This window comes from Triticum aestivum, chromosome 2B (genome assembly GCF_018294505.1).
Source record: "Triticum aestivum cultivar Chinese Spring chromosome 2B, IWGSC CS RefSeq v2.1, whole genome shotgun sequence".
Taxonomy (NCBI): Eukaryota; Viridiplantae; Streptophyta; class Magnoliopsida; order Poales; family Poaceae; genus Triticum; species Triticum aestivum.
Window position 1 is genome coordinate 240,197,771 of NC_057798.1, and position 17,216 is coordinate 240,214,986.

The 17,216-nt window shown below is 44.4% G+C and overlaps 1 protein-coding gene and 1 long non-coding RNA gene across 4 annotated transcripts; one reads left to right on the top strand and one right to left on the bottom strand.

Moving 5' to 3' along the window:
• The first annotated feature begins 1,284 nt into the window (after window positions 1-1,284).
• On the top strand, window positions 1,285-8,376 carry LOC123044555 (putative PAP-specific phosphatase, mitochondrial). Of its 2 annotated transcripts, none has more exons than XM_044467326.1 (9): window positions 1,285-1,626; window positions 1,724-1,856; window positions 5,390-5,492; window positions 5,582-5,817; window positions 5,903-5,962; window positions 7,214-7,596; window positions 7,713-7,791; window positions 7,897-7,947; window positions 8,067-8,376. In XM_044467326.1, exons 1-9 carry the CDS (start codon window positions 1,526-1,528, stop codon window positions 8,208-8,210), a joined length of 1,290 nt encoding a protein of 429 aa, XP_044323261.1. In that variant the 5' UTR covers window positions 1,285-1,525; the 3' UTR covers window positions 8,211-8,376. The 2 variants fall into 2 exon arrangements, with proteins under 2 accessions (XP_044323261.1, XP_044323263.1); XM_044467328.1 differs by having other exon boundaries at window positions 5,412-5,492.
• LOC123044556 (uncharacterized) lies at window positions 1,815-4,091 on the bottom strand. Of its 2 annotated transcripts, none has more exons than XR_006420169.1 (3): window positions 3,812-4,091; window positions 3,135-3,258; window positions 1,815-1,939 (listed from the first exon to the last, which is right to left on the bottom strand). It is a non-coding gene; the product is annotated as an uncharacterized lncRNA (long non-coding RNA). The 2 variants fall into 2 exon arrangements; XR_006420168.1 differs by having other exon boundaries at window positions 1,822-1,960.
• Window positions 8,377-17,216: the final 8,840 nt, after the last annotated feature.

A 17,216-nucleotide genomic window follows, 5' to 3' on the forward strand; every position in this document is an offset into this window, starting at 1 on the left:
CCTAGTGAAATTGGATGTGATCTATCACACGACGGATACTTTCCGATTTATTTCCATCAACACCTTAGTCAAATTAGTACATGGCAATCTTTGGGAGATAGCGCGAGTGGAGGTCATGCTTTCTAGGGTGGCATGGAGAGCCTGACACATTGGAGGAGGGGACGGTGTACACATGAGAACATGACATGTGTGATTTGTACATGTTGGTTGAATGTGTGCATGATGCTTTATTCTTGGTTCATGCAATTTGCTTAATTTTCTTAAGAATGTGTACATGATAACTTTTAAAACTAATGTTGTTCATCCAAGTGTGGGTTGTTGAATGGCATAATAAGGAAACACAATAAAGTCTATATATGTTGATTTTGTGTTTACAATGGCAGTTGTTGCTCGCGGTAGTAGTGATTACCCAGGGCATCCTCGGCGGGGTTTTTTTTTGGGGGGGGGGGGTATCAGACACTGAAATTGTCAAAGCACTTGCATTGCGAGAGGCTCTCTCGTTGGCAGAGGATCATGACAAGCCAATACTTTCAAATTGCTAATGAGATCATGGCTATAGGATCAGATTTTGATGGTATTGCTTTCCGCCTCATCTTCGATGGCCTTTGGGCCATGGAGGTGTAGATGACCTCGACCCCTGCCGACGGGAGGGACCCCGTTCTTGTTCTTGTTTGGTTCAGCATCTTGGTTGGGGTTGTGTGACGGCGACGACGTCCCTCAGCAGGAATAATGTCTCCCACGTTCTATCCCCGTCCTGATGGTGCGTCTAACTTCATTCGAGGGCGTGTGGAGGTGTGTCTCCGTCGGATCTCGTGGGATTCGGTCGGTGTTGGTCTTCAGTGAATCTGATTGGATCTGGTCTTCGTTCATCTTCGTTTGTGTGTCTATAGGTTTGATCCTTCCTACGACTTTCTGCGTCGACGATGGTTGCTTCTCTGATGCGCTGGTTCTATGGGGCCTTAGCACGCGACTTTCCGACTGTCTACTACAACTAGATTTGCCCGACTTCGGGGAGGGAGAGGCGATGACGGTGGCGCGCCTTCGGCTCGCTCGAGTGCTTGTAGTCGTTGCTTGGTGGTCCACGGATATGGTATTTTTATTAGTTCAGGTGTCCTTTGTACTGTCAATTGTCATAATTAAGAATGCATGGATCAAAAGATTCTCGAAAAAATATTTTCGAACAAAGAAGCTCACATACTTGCCCGTTCATCACTTCAAAATAATTTTGGCTTGTTTGTTTGGTTGATTGATCTGTCTGAGGCATGATGTCTCGTAGTTGGCGGAAACGTCTCCTTCACTGAACGCGTATTGACTGAAATAAATCCAAAATAATATGAGCAACAAAATTTGAGCTCTGGTGAGCTAAGGATAATAATGTCCTCTTAGCCATCCAATACAGGTTGGTTGGCCCTAAAAACTCTTGTTATGTGATCAACAAATGGGTACATAATTTTCTGAAGGAAGAAAGAAACATGTTTCAACAGTATCAGCCGTCCTGCTCCCGCCACACACACCCATATCACACATGCCGCTCCTCCACCTCTCGCTTCCGCCGCACCGTCTCCTCGTCGGCCGGCGGCGGCTATTCGCCCCGCCGACGCCTCCTCCCTCTCGTATCTCGATAAGGTTTCCCTCGCAAGCTCCCAGGCCTTACATCCATCCTCCGATGTGATTTCTGTAGCAGCAGCCGCCTCTTCGGCTGATCTGTTTTGTTATTGGACAGGGCGGCAGCGTTGATATCGTCGGCCGCGGAGGATGGATGCGATCTCCCCTTCCCTCCAGAGCGCGCTCCCCACCACCGCGAGCTCGCCGCGGCCGCCGCCTCTGTCGAGCGCGCCTGCCGCCTCTGCGTAGACGTGAGTTGACCTCATCCCCTCCTCTTGGTTTCAGATTGGGCGCCAGGGTAGTTGCCATTCGGTGGCATTGCAGTGATTTAACACTGTAAAGTACTCGTAGCTCTCTTGATGTAAAGTTCGATGGCAACAAAGTTGAGAAAAAATTAGAAAGTATCAACTATTTTGCATATTATTCTCTGAAGTCAATTCCTGCGGTGTTGAAATTTATTTTGCAAAAAAGAGTGAAAAGCTCCGTGGAACACCGAAAAGTCAGTTCCTTGCAAATGTATGATAAAGCACTAGACATATTGTGTGAAGAGGTTTATTTCTGGGGTAAAGTTTTGCAAGACAGAACATTTTAAGGATCCAATGCGTAATGCAGTATGCTAGACACAGATAAAATCAAGTCATTTCATGTACTAGGTAGCTTTAGTAAAATCACCAAAATGATTTATACCTATTCTAAAACACGGTAGTTTATTGTGGTCACCATGTGAGTCAGGGTGGACGCGGTCCGGTCCGGTCCGGGCTTTGACCGAGCCAGCCTTTGGACCGGCCGCGGCCGGTCCGGTCCGGACCGGACCGATGTGGCCAGCGAGCCTGTTTTATAGGACCGGACCGAAGCAGCAAAAGCTCGGTCAGCCCGAATGGACCGTATGGGACCGATGGCTGGGAGTGCTCTGCTGGCCACTGTTTAGGCTGCTGTGTGGTTTGTAGACTGTAGCTGCCCTGTAGTGTCATTGTTTAGACTGTAGCTGCCCTGTAGCTGCTCTATTCAGCTTTTTGGCCACTATTTAGACCGTGGGTTATCCTGGGAGTGCCATGTTGATCTTTTTTGCCACAGTTTAGGCTGTCCAAATTAGTTATGTCATACAGTCATAGTAAGCTGCTCCTGTGAGTGCTCTGTTTCTGTTCAATGACTAGTGTGGCATAACTAAATTTGGACAGCATTTTATTTGAATTTTGGACATCAAAACAATTGATTTTGAGAGGAACAATATCACAAAAATCACATGCACAAACATTGATCACTACAGTTTTCAGATAAGTTTGGACTGAAAAAGCAGAAATATCACAGCCACAAACAACTAATTTGGACAGCAAGCACTGGACTAAATTTGGACAGCAAGAATAACTAAATTTGGACAGCATTTCCTTTGTTTTTTGGACATCCACAAACTGATATTGACAGGAAAGATGGCACAAATCAGGTTAAGCACAAATATCACATCCACAAACAGAAGGTCTTATCATCATTGAACATGTAGGACAAGTGAAACATGTAGGAAGAATAGTTACCCTAGTTAGGCAGCGCCGAATCTTGCCTAATTAGGTAATTCACGCTTTTCTCCTTTGCCTTCGCCTTCGCATTCTCCTTACCAGCACCCTTTCCCTTCTCATTCCCCTTCTCCTTCACCATTATCTACAAAAAACAGCACATAATATCTGCAGTCAGTACATTAATCAAGCGCAAAAAATTCATCTTCTTCTTTTTGTAGCATAGAAAATCATCTAGTACTAGTGCAAATAAACATAATTATCTCCTGACCATTATCTATAAAAAACAGCACATAATCCCCCTCTCATTCCCCTTCTCCTTCACCATTATCTCCTGACCAAATCATCTACTACTAGTGCAAATAAACATAATTTATCTCCTGCCATTATCTACAAAAAAACAGTACAAAATCCCCCTCTCATTCCCCTTCTCCTTCACCATTATCTCCTGACCAAATCATCTACTACTAGTGCAAATAAACACAACTATCTCCTGACCATTATGTACAAATAAAACAGCACATAATCCCCCTTCTCCTTCACCATTATCTCCTCACCAAATCAAAGACTTGCCAGCAAGATTGTTCAGCTCACTAAACTACAACATGTACTCTGTGACGTAGATTAGAGGAAGATACCAATCGGGATTGGGGCTTGGGAGTATGAAAAACTTAAGAACAGAGATCTCAGGAGGCTACCTTTTCCTCTTCGTGGCGCTCCGTGAGGAACCAGGGAAGGACGGACCGACGGCGTGCTGGCCTTGCTGCCTCCCCGACGTACACGTGCTCCTCCAGCTCGGACTCGGACCAGATGGCGCCGTCGGTGAAGGGAGAGCCGCGGGCAACGGCGCCGTCGCCTGGGTTAGGGTTAGGGATAGAGGAACAGAGGAGGAGGCGCTGGAGGGGGCAGAACGCAGAAGGAATCGAGCCAGGGCGGAATGGAACGAGGGGAGGGGGTCGCTCGGCTCGGGGTGGGCCTCTCGATGGCTAGATCTGTAGTTCTGTACACTTGATGGGCCTTGCCGCCTGCGGTCCGCTCGGTCGGCCCGGATAAAGACCGGACCGGACCGAAAAAAATTCGGTCTCCTTTTCTGGGCTCGGACCGGCTAGTTTTCCTGTCGGGCCTGGACCGTACGGGCCGGTCCTAGCGGGCCGGAAAGCCCGCTCGTGCCGTCCAGGCTGACATGTGAGTGTGATCATAAAAAGTACACGATCTCATTTAGACAATTTTAACCATACAAAGTAGAACAACAATAATATACTTCATTTTTTTCGAGGAACCGGCAGGAGCACTGCCTTTTCATTTAGACGAAGAAGAAGGTTTCTGTACAGATGAGTCATGTTTTTAAAGGGAACTTGGCGGAAACCATAAGACAGGAACAGACTGACTATTACTCCCTCTGTAAAGAAATATAAGAGCGTTTAGATCACTAAAGTAGTATGGATGGCAGGAGAACTTTATAGCCAATACCTTCAGTGGCATCTGCGCGCCCAAAAGCCATGTCGCGTTGGAGAGCCAGAGCGGCAACCTCAAAATGGGTGAGGCGGGTTCCGCTGAAGATGCGACGGTTGTGTTTCTTCCATATGTTCCATTACGTGTATAAGAGAATACCACTCTGGCGTCGCTTCACCTCCTTCAGACCATTGGAGATCATCTCGTCCCACCAATGCGAGACTGCCATGTTGGGTCCGCCGCCATATCCATATTCTCTCCCGTCCAATCTTTAACGTGGCTCCAGACCGCTGTCAAGAAGGGGCAGTTCTTGCAGAGGTGCATGGCCATTTCCGGCTCCCCCAGACATAGTTGGCATTGCGGATCATACGGCCATCAAATGCTTCATATTATGCACCGTGTATTTCTGAAGTATAGACATCACTCAGTTTAGTATGTCTAAGTTCTTTCCAAAATACAACATATATGCCTGAAAATAAGGATAAACTATGGCCTATGGGATAGTTAGGAAACGGAAGGTACATGCATTCACTGAAACCAAAACTATTTCTTGTGTATCAGGTCTTCGTTTAGGTTCAAATAGGCAAAGACCAATTTTGGTTTAGTCAGTTTTGTTGCGGTTATTGAGAAGAGCATACGTAAAAAACAGAAGCCCCAAAGGTTTCAGCAGCAATAGACTGCACTAAACCCAAAGCATTGACTTTGTGAGTTCTCAGTGCATCATTTAATGGTGATGTAATAAATTCAAATGCCTAGCATGTCATCGATTATCTAGCTGATGACCTGAGCTACATTTTGCTGGTTAATCTGTTATGCCTTGACAGGTGAAGAGATCACTTCTTTCAGGTGGAAGGAAGATTCTTGAAAAGAATGACCAAAGTCCTGTGACAACTGCAGATTTTGGAGTTCAGGCCCTTATCAGCTTCGGTAATTCACAGCATAATTCCTTAGTTCAGCTTACCATATGCACTTTGTGCCTTTATCTGATGCCATATTTACCCTGGTGCTACTGGAAGAGCTCCAGCAACTGTTTCCATCAATACCTCTGGTGGCAGAAGAGGACTCAACATTTCTGAAGTCATCTAATCCTGATGATAACAGTGGTAATGTACTCATTGAGTCAATTTCAAGTGCTGTCGCAGGCAAAGTGAAAAATAGTTGTTCACCTTTAACTCATGATGATGTGTTGAGAGCTATTGATAGAGGAGGCAAGGATGCTGTCTCCTTTGATTCAAATCCTGCTACTTACTGGGTAAACTGCCAAGTTTTCATTAATCGCATATCAGGATCTGTAAAAGTTCGTTCCACTGAGTTATCATGGTGCTGCGGTTTTGAAGGTACTTGATCCAATTGATGGCACTAAAGGTTTCTTGAAAGGAGATGATGCTCTGTATGTGGTACAGCTCTCTGTTTATTTGTTTCTTTTTGCTTGAATGAACGGCAGGAGCTCTTCCTAATTATTTTATGGGAGGGAAAGATTATGTACAGGGGGCTAAAAGACAAACAGCTAGGTGCCAAAACAATTTAATCTGTACAAGCGCTTGCAGAAACACCATTAGGCTGGCTGAGCTAAGTAGGTAGCTAGCAGTCTATCATTGCTCCATCCCATTGTTCATTGTCTTCACGAACTTCGCATGCATTCTATCTTGGGCTTAAGGGTTGATTCTGCAAGATTCTATTACTCCTCTACTTGCATAAATTCTAACGGCTATGAATAACTAACCCAATGGGGTCATTCGACGCCTTTCTTTTGAAAATTGTACCTTTCTCTTGTCACAAAGCTGACAGGGAAGCCATAAGAGTCCACAATATTCATGATGTCACAGCCTAGCCAGCTGAGTACTGTATTCCGCAAAAAAATAGCAAAAAGGAGCATAACAGGCATAGTTGGAACACCGTTTTCTGTGATGTGTCAGTGCGGGGCAAGATTGTTCCTGAAGGCCATCCTCTCTTGGTGGGGTGGCTCTGTGTTCATTATAAGGCTTATCACTGGGTATTGCTGACCGCATCCTGAAACTTGGAGTACAACCGTTATTACAGAAGTGCAACAGCATAGACCTTTGTTATGAACATTTTCTGGACATTATGTGCGTTGGATACTATTTTCTCAAACGCACATTAAAATGTGTATTGTACTAGAAAATGTCGTGATGATGCATATTGGACTATTTATATGTGTAGCTTGTCTCAAGGCCTCCATCATGTGTTCCCTGTAGCATAAGCGATCCAGATGCATGTATCAAAAGCCACAATCAACATTATGAGATTCATAGCACGTTCAGGTTTGTAGCTTGATGATTTTCCACATGGTTCCTCGCTGAAACAAACCACATTTAACATTATAACATCGTCATTTTATTTACTGGCGTAAAGTTTTCTTGCAGTTTTTTTAATGAAGCACTGTCCTTTTGGATTTGCAAACTTTGATAATACCAAGTTTGAGAAATTAGGATGTCTGAATACTTAGTTTGGCAAATTAGGGTTTGTAAATACCATTTCTGTTCGCGCGTCTGTGGTAGCTGCTCAGTCTGAATTTTGCAGGTCCATGCTTTCTAAAATTCTAAGTGCTATCTGAGCAATAGATCATGCTCACTACATTTTCGTATTCTTTTTATTCTGATATGAAGCTATTCTTGTTTTGTCTTAAGGTCGGTTTGGCTCTTGTGGTGAACGGAAAGATAGCAGTAGGAGTGATGGGATGTCCAAACTGGACCAATGGTACCACGGCAAACAAGAAAGAAGAAAATCTTGATCCCTGTCCTAGCAATGGCATCCTTATGGTGTCTCATGTAGGCTGTGGTACTTGGTCTAGGCACTTGTCTCCTGAGATTGGCCAGTTCACCACAGCACAGGATGTTTGGAAGAGATGTTTTGTTGATGCATGTTCAGTTGTGCACATGGCACGCTTCTGCATTCCGGATAGCCAAACTTGGAACATGATACCATTATCCCTCCTCTTTGACTCAACGACGGACGAATCTGATACTCGAGATGAGAATAAAATTCTTCTCCGATATGCTTGCTGTGGCAGGTTTGTTGAATTTTCTATTTATTACCACCACTATACTAGAAAAGTATGTTAGGTTGATAGTGACTATCTTAGACTGATCATCGATGAGTGATAATGCTCTTGCTGATGTTTTGTAGCTTGTGCAAATATATAATGGTAGCATCTGGGAGAGCCTCAGTTTTTTTCAGTCGAGCACGGGTGAACACTCAAATCAAGGTGTCCTCTTGCTTGAAATTTCAGTGGTTCTGCATGGCAAGTTAAACAACTTGCGGAGTATGTTTATACATACGCTGATCTTGTCTACTCCCACTGTTTGCATAGGCTTGGGATCATGCTGTTGGGATGATTTGTGTGCAGGAAGCTGGAGGTCAGGTATATACACACCTCTTTCTGTTAAGCCAGAACTCAGTCAAATTTACATTTGTTCTATCGATTCACCGGCATTAGTATTATAACCTTTGTATTTTTTTGTAATTTGTTGAAACTGGCAGATCAGTGACTGGAGTGGGAAACCGTTGGATCTTGCAGCTGACCTAACAGGGCGCAGAATTCTTTACCCTTCAGGCGGTGTTCTTGTGACAAACGGTGCTCTGCACGACAAGCTCGTCGAACTGATCTCAGCAGACTACAAATAGATGCAATGTTTCACAGCTTCAAACAGGAGCACGATTTTGTTTTGTCTATAACATTTTACCGTGTGGACCAAGACCAACAATCTGTATCGGGTCTCGCACTCAGAGAGACGCATCCTTGTTGAGAATATTTACATGAAAATCAAATAGCACAGTTCCCTTTGACTAATGAGCACCTGAATGAGCTTCTCAAGCAACTTCACCCAGAAGCTATACACGTGAAATGCGATGCCATGCTCGAAGTTGCTTTCACAATTCTACAATCCTTGGGCCTTGAGAGTCTCTGAACCTGTTGGATAACCCTGAGAAGGTTGCGTTGCATGGTCGTACGACGTCCACGCAGGCGCGCACCCCTGAGCGGAAGGCCTCTCTCAAGCAAAGCTTGCAGCGGGGAGAAGCGAAATCTCGGAGCAATCTGACATCGCTGCACCTTGCAACATGTTTGGCCACCAATTCTCTTCAAGCCCAAGAAAAAGACACCCCCCCAAAGCTTACTTGCAGGATAACGACCTGCAGCGATCGTTCGTAATGCAAAAATTGGCAACCTTCCCAGCATAAGCATGATTAGCCCAGCAAATCCACATCACGTACACCCGGACGACGTTTACTGCTGCAGCCACTACGACGGTCTGGGCACTGACCCGTTGGCTTCTCCCGTGACACGTACCTCCGCCCGCCGCGGGTTCAGTAAACCGAGATGACCCGATGCTTATATCTTCTTGCTGTAGCCTATGCTGACTTTGATTGATGGGCGTAATAAGAAAGGCTACTGATCGGATGTTTTTGTGTGCAGAAAGTCGCGATTATCCTACGCGTCTTCAGAATGGCTCTGCTGTGTCTGTGTAAGCAAGCTAGGTTAGCTATCAGGGTGAAATTAAGTTGTCGAAGGCATCAAGAGGGGAGGGTTAACTTGATCTGAAATGCTGCCTGTCGCTTGTAGCAGGAACCGCCCATGCTAGCTTGCCAAGAGTCAGCCATTCCGGCAAACCCCGCCTGATTGACCACGGGAAATGACAAGTGTACAAGTGGTTGGACTTCAGATGTCGTGAAAGTGTATGGAACGAGCCAATGCCGTTCTTGCCCAAGAGATCAAGTGCCAAATGCTCTCAAGTGTATGTGCTGGTGAACTACTATTTGCGCTGGCGTCCGAGATCGAGCATTGTCGGCGCAAGTTTCGCGTATTGAGATACGCAACTTTTTTCGACAAAGATTGAGATACGCAACAGAAATTGCATCTCGCACTTAACACCAGAAAAAACATCAAGGAAACTGTTGTTATAATGCTTAATGAAGAACAAGCGGTGCGTATTGGACACTAAGCATGAGCTCTTTCTTCTCCAAAAAACAGTGCTTGCATGAGCATGAGCTAGCGTCGGAACGGCCAACCAATGTAATCCTACTACTACATATGAACAGCTGCGTATGAACAGCCGAAAACAGGTACCAAATGTTCTGAATAATTCCGATTTATATACTCCTCAGCACGTCCTTTCAGTCAGACATCTGAACATTAATTTCTCTCCTTCTCTTTCTAGCCACAAACTGCACTCCATCATGAATTGTCCTCTGATGCTCTGACCCATATGCTGAATCGACCAAGGTCCAAGGCATATACGGAACCAAGTGCGCTAGCTGTTTTTATGCCACCAACTTGCCGCATCCAGATGACAATAATGTCGCATAAGAAAGATACACCCCTAGAAAATTAAATGTCCTGCTTGCCGTTTCCAGGCCATATGCATCCAGGGAGCAAGTACGATATGCATGGGCCATGACATGAAATAACAATGTTTCCCGCCCATCTACTCTTGCTAACTACAGGCGGAGGCGATCCAGGTCACAACCAAACGCAACCACAGCCACGGGCGCCTCATCCTGGGCAGTGACAAATATTTATATGGAGCAGCTGGGAGTGATGCAACAGAGGCGCCAGTTTGTATGTTGAGTTGACAGTTTGTTGACACCTCATCCATGGATCCACGTATGTACGTACCTCGACCCCCATGCAAATACTATAGTTTTATACGGAGCGCACGCATGAACAGTGATCACAGACTCGCAGATGCCCAAGAGAAGAAAAAAAAAATAGTATAGGAGATCGTCACAGCTATTACAATTAACTAACCTCTCAATCATATTCATGCCTGATCACCAAGTGAATGTTCTAGCAGAATCAGGTTCTGATAATACACTTAACTATGCATGCATGTTCTATATATATACTACAAAGGATGGAGGTAAAGATCAATTGGCCGATGCGTACAGCAGCTAGTTTATGGACTATTTTACTTTTACCTTGGTCGATCTGATGGCGCTCCAACGTGGCGATCTCTGATCCGTGTTCACAGGTGCTAATCAACCATTTCCGGAGTAGAAAACGCGATCACATCCGCGTAAAGTGCAGCAAGACAAAGTCAGAGTTGCCTTGGCCAGCCAGCTCTGCATTAATCTACAGTATCTAACGCGCGGTTTGCTCTTCCAATCCATTCCTTTGTTGCCTCTAAACAATCAAATCCACAGGGCCCTGGCTAATACTAATACACAATTATGAGAGGGATTTGAATAGGATAAACGTCAATGTTAGGATGAAGCAGGCGAGACCGGGGTGACCTCACGGAGATCTCCCGGATCACCCAACCGCGAATTAACTATTGCGCGCGAGCGTATAGAGAAGGACGCCGTAGCGCCTAGACTATTGGAGGCCGGGGGACACGTAGGCGCGTGTGTGCGTCGCGTTACTCGCACTCGCAGCAACCCTCTGCCCGTCAAACGGACCGACGTAAGCGGAGCTCCGTTTCGGGCAGGGGATACGCCATGGAATCCTCATCTCGCGCCACGTGAGCCCCCGATCAGGTATTAGGGGAATACTTAAGAGCTTCATGCGGGCGGGTTAATGGTTGTTAATCTGAGGGCGTGTGTTGGCTCGCTTGAAAACTGCTGGGGATTTGTTTTGAGTAGTGCGTGGAAGAGGGCCGGTGTCTCCATGGCGAGAGACATGGAGGCGTATGCAGCTTATGTGCTGATTAATTAGAGTTAAGCTACTACCAAATCTAGTTAGCTGGCTAGGTTATCTCTGTCTACTCCAACGCTTCCTGATTAAGTAGCTAGGTAGGTGGGTAAATTGTAGTATACGCCATGTTGTACGTATGTAGTATCAGTGTATCTGATCGCGGATTAACAAATGGTGTAACATGCATGTCCGGCTTGTCCGTCTTAACTACTAAAACGACGACCGGTCAAGTCTTGCTACAAATCTACTCTACTAGCTAGCTACTGTACCTAGCTAGGTAGGCTGCTTATATATGGTAGTACACGTATGCTTATACATACGCCATGCGTACGTACCACTATCTGCGCTGCGGTCGCCAGTGGAAGCTGCGCGAGAATGTGATCTCACTGGCAGTACTTTTATCACTATTTTTTTTCCTAGTGCTAATAGCGATCCGTGTACGGACACGGGTTAAAGTACTCCGGTCGATCCCCGGAAGCATCCGCAAGCATTGCTCGCTGGCACTTCACAGGTGTGCACGGTGCGCTCACACGGCGAGGCGCTGTCGTCGTTACGTCTGCACGCTAGTCTATTCATCTCTCGGTAGTAATTTTTTCCTCCGGTTTCGTCAGACCAGTCGATTGGCACGTGTAGTACAATTGAGCTCATCACGCATGCTCAATTAATTGAGCACTACTAGTAGTAGTACGTGGTGGTAAAAAAGGGGTTAGATGCAAGCATGTACTCTTAACTGAAACAGTGATTGCATGTAGACCTTTGATTGCATGCATGCATGCCCATGCTCCCCAATTAAGTCTGGGAAGGACGGTCGGCCAACTAGTCCGAAATAGCACTGTTCTATTGGACGTGGGGTTATTTTCATGACATACGTAAATGATGTTTGCATTTGGAAACGGAGAGGCTACTACCTCCGAAAAATATAACTTTGCTGTGTGAATCCGTACCGTTAGTGGAGCGACCTGCATACTAATCGCTTTGCCTAATTTGGACTTGGTTACCCCTTGCTTAAACTAATTAAGATGGGCGCCTTAGTTTGGAGAGCTGGCTAATCAGGGGGTAGCGGTACAGGTTTGTAGTTGGGCAACAGAATTAATTATTAATCGATCTTACATTACTTCTAGTATTAACCGCAAGCAAGCAAGCATTCTATAGGGCATTGACTGTTTTAGTCGTTGCGCGTTTGATGGGAGTGGATGAGATATTTGTGCATTGTTTACTTTGACGTAAGCTACACACTTTGGCTTTCGTTTCGTCTCTTCTCTTAACCTTCTATTTGTAGCTATATGTGCTCATCAGCTAAATTAAACCTGCCCGTTGGTTTCGTCTGCGCTACTAACTTGTTTCGCGTCATCTTAATTTGTACATTAATTATAAATCAGCCAATTAATGCTCAGTGCTGGAAGAAAACGTAAGACTGTCAAAAACTTCATTCAAGCGTGCTCTCCTGGTGTTGTACTCGCATGTACGAGTGGCTTGATGTGTGCCGGCCGTGTCGAGCAATTATTGTGATGTCCAAAAGGTCAATTGACATGGACACTACAAGCTCTGTTGGGAGACACGCGTCCCTACCGAAGAGAGAGCTTAATGGAGTACCAAGTGAGTTTTGTGTGATTCGTGGAACTAAGACATTTGAGATAATAAAAGCATCCTTTATCGAGAGAAAAAGACGATGATAAATGCCAAGTATGTCTCACTTTCACCCAGTTAACCAGGATCTTCTTTTTTGCGGTTGATTTAACCGGCTTCTTATAGTAGTAATCCTTTTGTTAGTATTAGGAATTCAGGACATATGCATATATAGTGTGTGTACTACACTACTCCAGAGTAACTAGTAAGCCTTCACTTGCGACATCAATAGTTCAGGCTTGGTTCACTCGTGGATTGCATCCGTACAACAAGGTAGTAAAAATATGATATTCTCTCCGTGGTTGCATTTTCCTGGCTTGATGTCACTTTCATTTTTGCTTTACACACACTCTGCTTTGCTTGGGCAAACTTTTTTGACATTTGTTTTCACTTTACATATTAACTAGTAATATCAGCCAAGAAACCGCGCCTGCTGGTTGTGGAGGGACACGAAGTACGAGTCGCAATCCCCCCTCAAAAAAAAAAAAAGAGCAGACGAGTCCTTGTGACGAACACCCATCGAGCCTTTTTTTGCGGCACACCACATCAGCAGGTGGCACACCTGTGCACACCTGCGTACCTGTCCCGTTGTCCGCCACACGGTCGCCCCGGCACACGACGTACGTGGGGAAATCCATCGAACGTTTTACAGGACAAATCTAAAAACGAGCGAAAAAGGTAAAAGAAAAAAATTGTGTCCACGTCGGGATCTACATGATCCGCAGATAGATCTCGGTCGACGTCGACTCCAACACATACACACACGAGGCACCCGAGCGAGAGCGTCCCGAATTCGATTTGGAACACATGCGCGTGGCGCGCCTCCTTTAGTCAGATCTTCTTTCGTTACGGACCACGGCGGGGCGAGAGTAGACTGTCATGTGGCCGGGCGGCATGGCAGGTAGCGAGGACGTACGGCGCGAAGGCGGTGCGGGTGCAGGCCCATGCACAGGAATTAAAAGGAAAGCTGCACGCGGGCCTCTGTCGCCTTGCCAGTTTATCGCTGGTGCTGGCCTGGCCCCTCCTGCTGCTGCCATGGCATGGCCCGTGGCCGTGGGAGCAGGGAAGAGATGACTCTGCGCCAAATGGCGCAAGGGGCGAGAGGGAGCCAAGTATTGTGAGAATATTTAGACACCCAAGTCAAAAACCAAATGTGGTCAACACTCCCGCATCCTCTGTTTGGAAGCCGCTTTTTCTCACCGGATCTAACATAGATACATGATTCTTCAAGAGCAAATTTCAGAGAAAATATAAAGCATGGCCTTCAGAGTGATTATGCAAAATATAAACACATGGCCATCTTGAGATCCACAGCAATGCACCATCGACTTTTTTCAAACCGCCATAACTTTGGCAAACAAACACTTGCCGATCATCCTTGTTAGTCATCCTGAGAAAGACCATGCCTCCTCAGTGCGTTGTACAACTATAAACTCAGCTTCTTATAATTTACTTCTTCATCGCCTCCATAATCCTCTCATAATTTAGGTCTGGGGCAATTGCACGAAGGGAATTCATATTGAAAGGAGAAGGCATGATCCTCTCATAATTTATATACTATAAACTCAGCTTGTCTACTGATGAAAATTTGATTCAGTTCTAAAATTTCAAAAGCGAGGAGAAATACATGTCCTCTAGACTGGACCACCCCTTGGGCACCATCAGTAGCAGCACGGAGATGAATCAACGAAGCATGAGCTCTACATAGTACCCGTAGACAGGCTGAAACTGAAAATGCAACTAATGTTCAGGAGGCATCATTGATATAGAAATCCAAACCGCCAATGAGCTGCCAATAATATGTACATGAAAGCCTCCAATAATGAAATAATTCCCTTTTTAACGGAAGGTGTTGCTGTTAGTGGAGAACAAATATTCTGCATTATACTTTGTAGTAGTTTGTATGATCTAATAAATCAAGTAAATCTGTAGGCACTTGTGTAGAAGCTCAGAAGTAATATAAGAGTACCTAATTTGTGCATGGACAGCAGGCAACAATTGAAAATTTCCAAAGTAATGTACTCTGTTAAAGAGAGAGAAAAGGCTAATTCCTACTCGAAAGAATAAAGTGTAACGAACATTTGCCATAAATACCTGAGACATACTGCCTCCCTAAATCTTCTTTAGAAGGCCAACCGAATGCAAAACAGAATCCTCACATGTTCATGTTGTCCAAATTTTTCATAGGTACACGCTACATTTAGGGACCCCTTTTCAATTATAAAGAGTTAACAAGTGCTGCAATTTAAATATCGAAACAATCAAATGGTGATGGTGAAAACATAAGAGTCTTTAGCATGCGAAATTTTAGTAAACACATATAGTAGTATTATTGTTATTAATAATAAAAGGAATCATACGTAGTATGTCAAGTACTGAGAAAAAGCAGCTTCTGCTAAGCCCCACAAGAGGATTTCTCCTTCAGACTGTAAAAGTTTCGGTGAAAATACTGATCATAGCTGCATAAGCTCTAAAATTAATTGTAGAAGCGGAAGCTGTAAAAATTAACTATATATGTTGTTGCAAGCTTCAACTCATATCCGAGACAATGTACAAATCTAATTTCACTTTGGGTCAAGGAATTTTGCCAAACTTTTGAAGCTCTTATCTTCAGTTGACCTCCCTAAAGAAATATGGAATTAATATTATTTACACAAGACAATATGCAATTGCCTTACAAAGCCTCTCCGGGATGAAATGGAGCATAGAGAAGAATGTCATACCAGTTGATAATTAGTGAGTGAAGCTTCCGTACCCGAAAAGAGCCGAACAAAGACGAACTTGCGAGAGCATGCTTACATGCATCACATGTTCTTTGTAACAGTTTGCGGTTCATCAGCAGTAATCTTTTACCAATTGTGCCAAACTCTGTGGGTACTGTTTCAGTGCACACTAAGCTGCATCTTGTATAAAATAGTGCCCAAATAACAATTGCTAATGAACAATTTGGTTCCAAGTAAAGGAAAAGATTTTTTGGGAGATATATCAATAATCTTGTTCTACGAAAGACTTAAATACACCTACATACATGGGTAACCTATTGAGCTACAAATTTCAGATAAGTTATTAAAAAAGCTTCTAATCCTGAAAACATTGAACTGCTAAACATATACAAAATCTTCCATTAGTACTGAATAAGCATTTGTTGTGCACTCTAGGAATTCCAAATGGATAGTTGTAAGCCTCAGGCATAGCATAGCACACACAAAGGAATTTTCAAGGTTATACATATGTATGTTCTCTGTACCTCATCAATATAATCTGGTAATATATATGGTCTTCTAAAAAACAATACAATATTAAAAACCCATTCTTTTATCACATTAGAGTATATGGAACATGTCATCATGATAACCCTTTTCTTAAAGCAAAAAATGAAAGGAAAAATGAGATCACCAAAACATGTGAAGAGAGCTATATCATTTTTTGCTTTAAGAAGAGGGTTATCATGATTTGCCTGACTGAAACCGACTGGAGTAAAAATCGGGGAAAATGTATACCTTGTTAAGAAGACAAACCTCGTGATAGCAAATTGTCTAACCACCACCAGAATTGACGATGTTGTGCCCTTGCAAGGAACAACCTACATAGGAACCTGAAGAAAACATGACAAAATAGTCTAGTTTAGTGTGTGAAACTACGAATTGCATACAAAGAGATAAAATATTCAGGGTAAGTGACTAAGGGGCTGTTTGGTTTCTAGCCACATCTTGCCACACTTTGCCACACCTCACCTTAGGCAAATTTGACCAAGTTAGGTGGGTGTTTGGTTCTAGCCACGTCTAAGGCAATATTTTTTTTATGAGAAGTGAACCCACATATTATAGACACAAAAAGTGTGGCAAGATTCCCTTAGGCAAGCCAAAGTGTGGCTAGCAATTTGAGCAACTCAAGTTAGGCAAGTGTGGCAAAAATAATATGGCAATATATGGAAAACATAGTCACAATCCCCTAATTAGTATTACTACAAGCATGAGAGAAAAAAGCGCAAAGAAAAGGAGCCATTGGTACTGATCACTCAACACTATCCGTTGTGTCCCAAAGAAGGGCGAGTGGATGAAGAGAAGGGGCAGGGCTGAGTCACGAGACACCATCCATGCTGATGCTCGACCTTTCCCATGACGCCGTGCATACCTTGGAAGGCCAGCTTGGACAAAGGGCAAGGGCCTGGACAACTGGACGAGGCCGATAGCAAACCCATGGATGCTTTGCAGCCATATATAGAGGACAGAGGACGACGACCGGCGTGCGGCAACTTCTAGTCTATCAATTTATTATTTCTAATTTCAAATGGAGCATCTATCAAATAACTCAAATGAACAAAAGCCACCGTTGGCATCCGAAGGAATATTTTGTCAGGGTAGCTCATGGAA

Bases quoted from the DNA above. Each gene is read 5' to 3' on its own strand.
- LOC123044555 (XM_044467326.1), top strand. From the start codon at position 1,526: ATGCCGCTCCTCCACCTCTCGCTTCCGCCGCACCGTCTCCTCGTCGGC. The intron at 5,963-7,213 runs GTACAGCTCTCT...TTTTGTCTTAAG, and splicing joins GAGATGATGCTCTGTATGTG to GTCGGTTTGGCTCTTGTGGT. The intron at 7,948-8,066 runs GTATATACACAC...TGAAACTGGCAG, and splicing joins TGCAGGAAGCTGGAGGTCAG to ATCAGTGACTGGAGTGGGAA.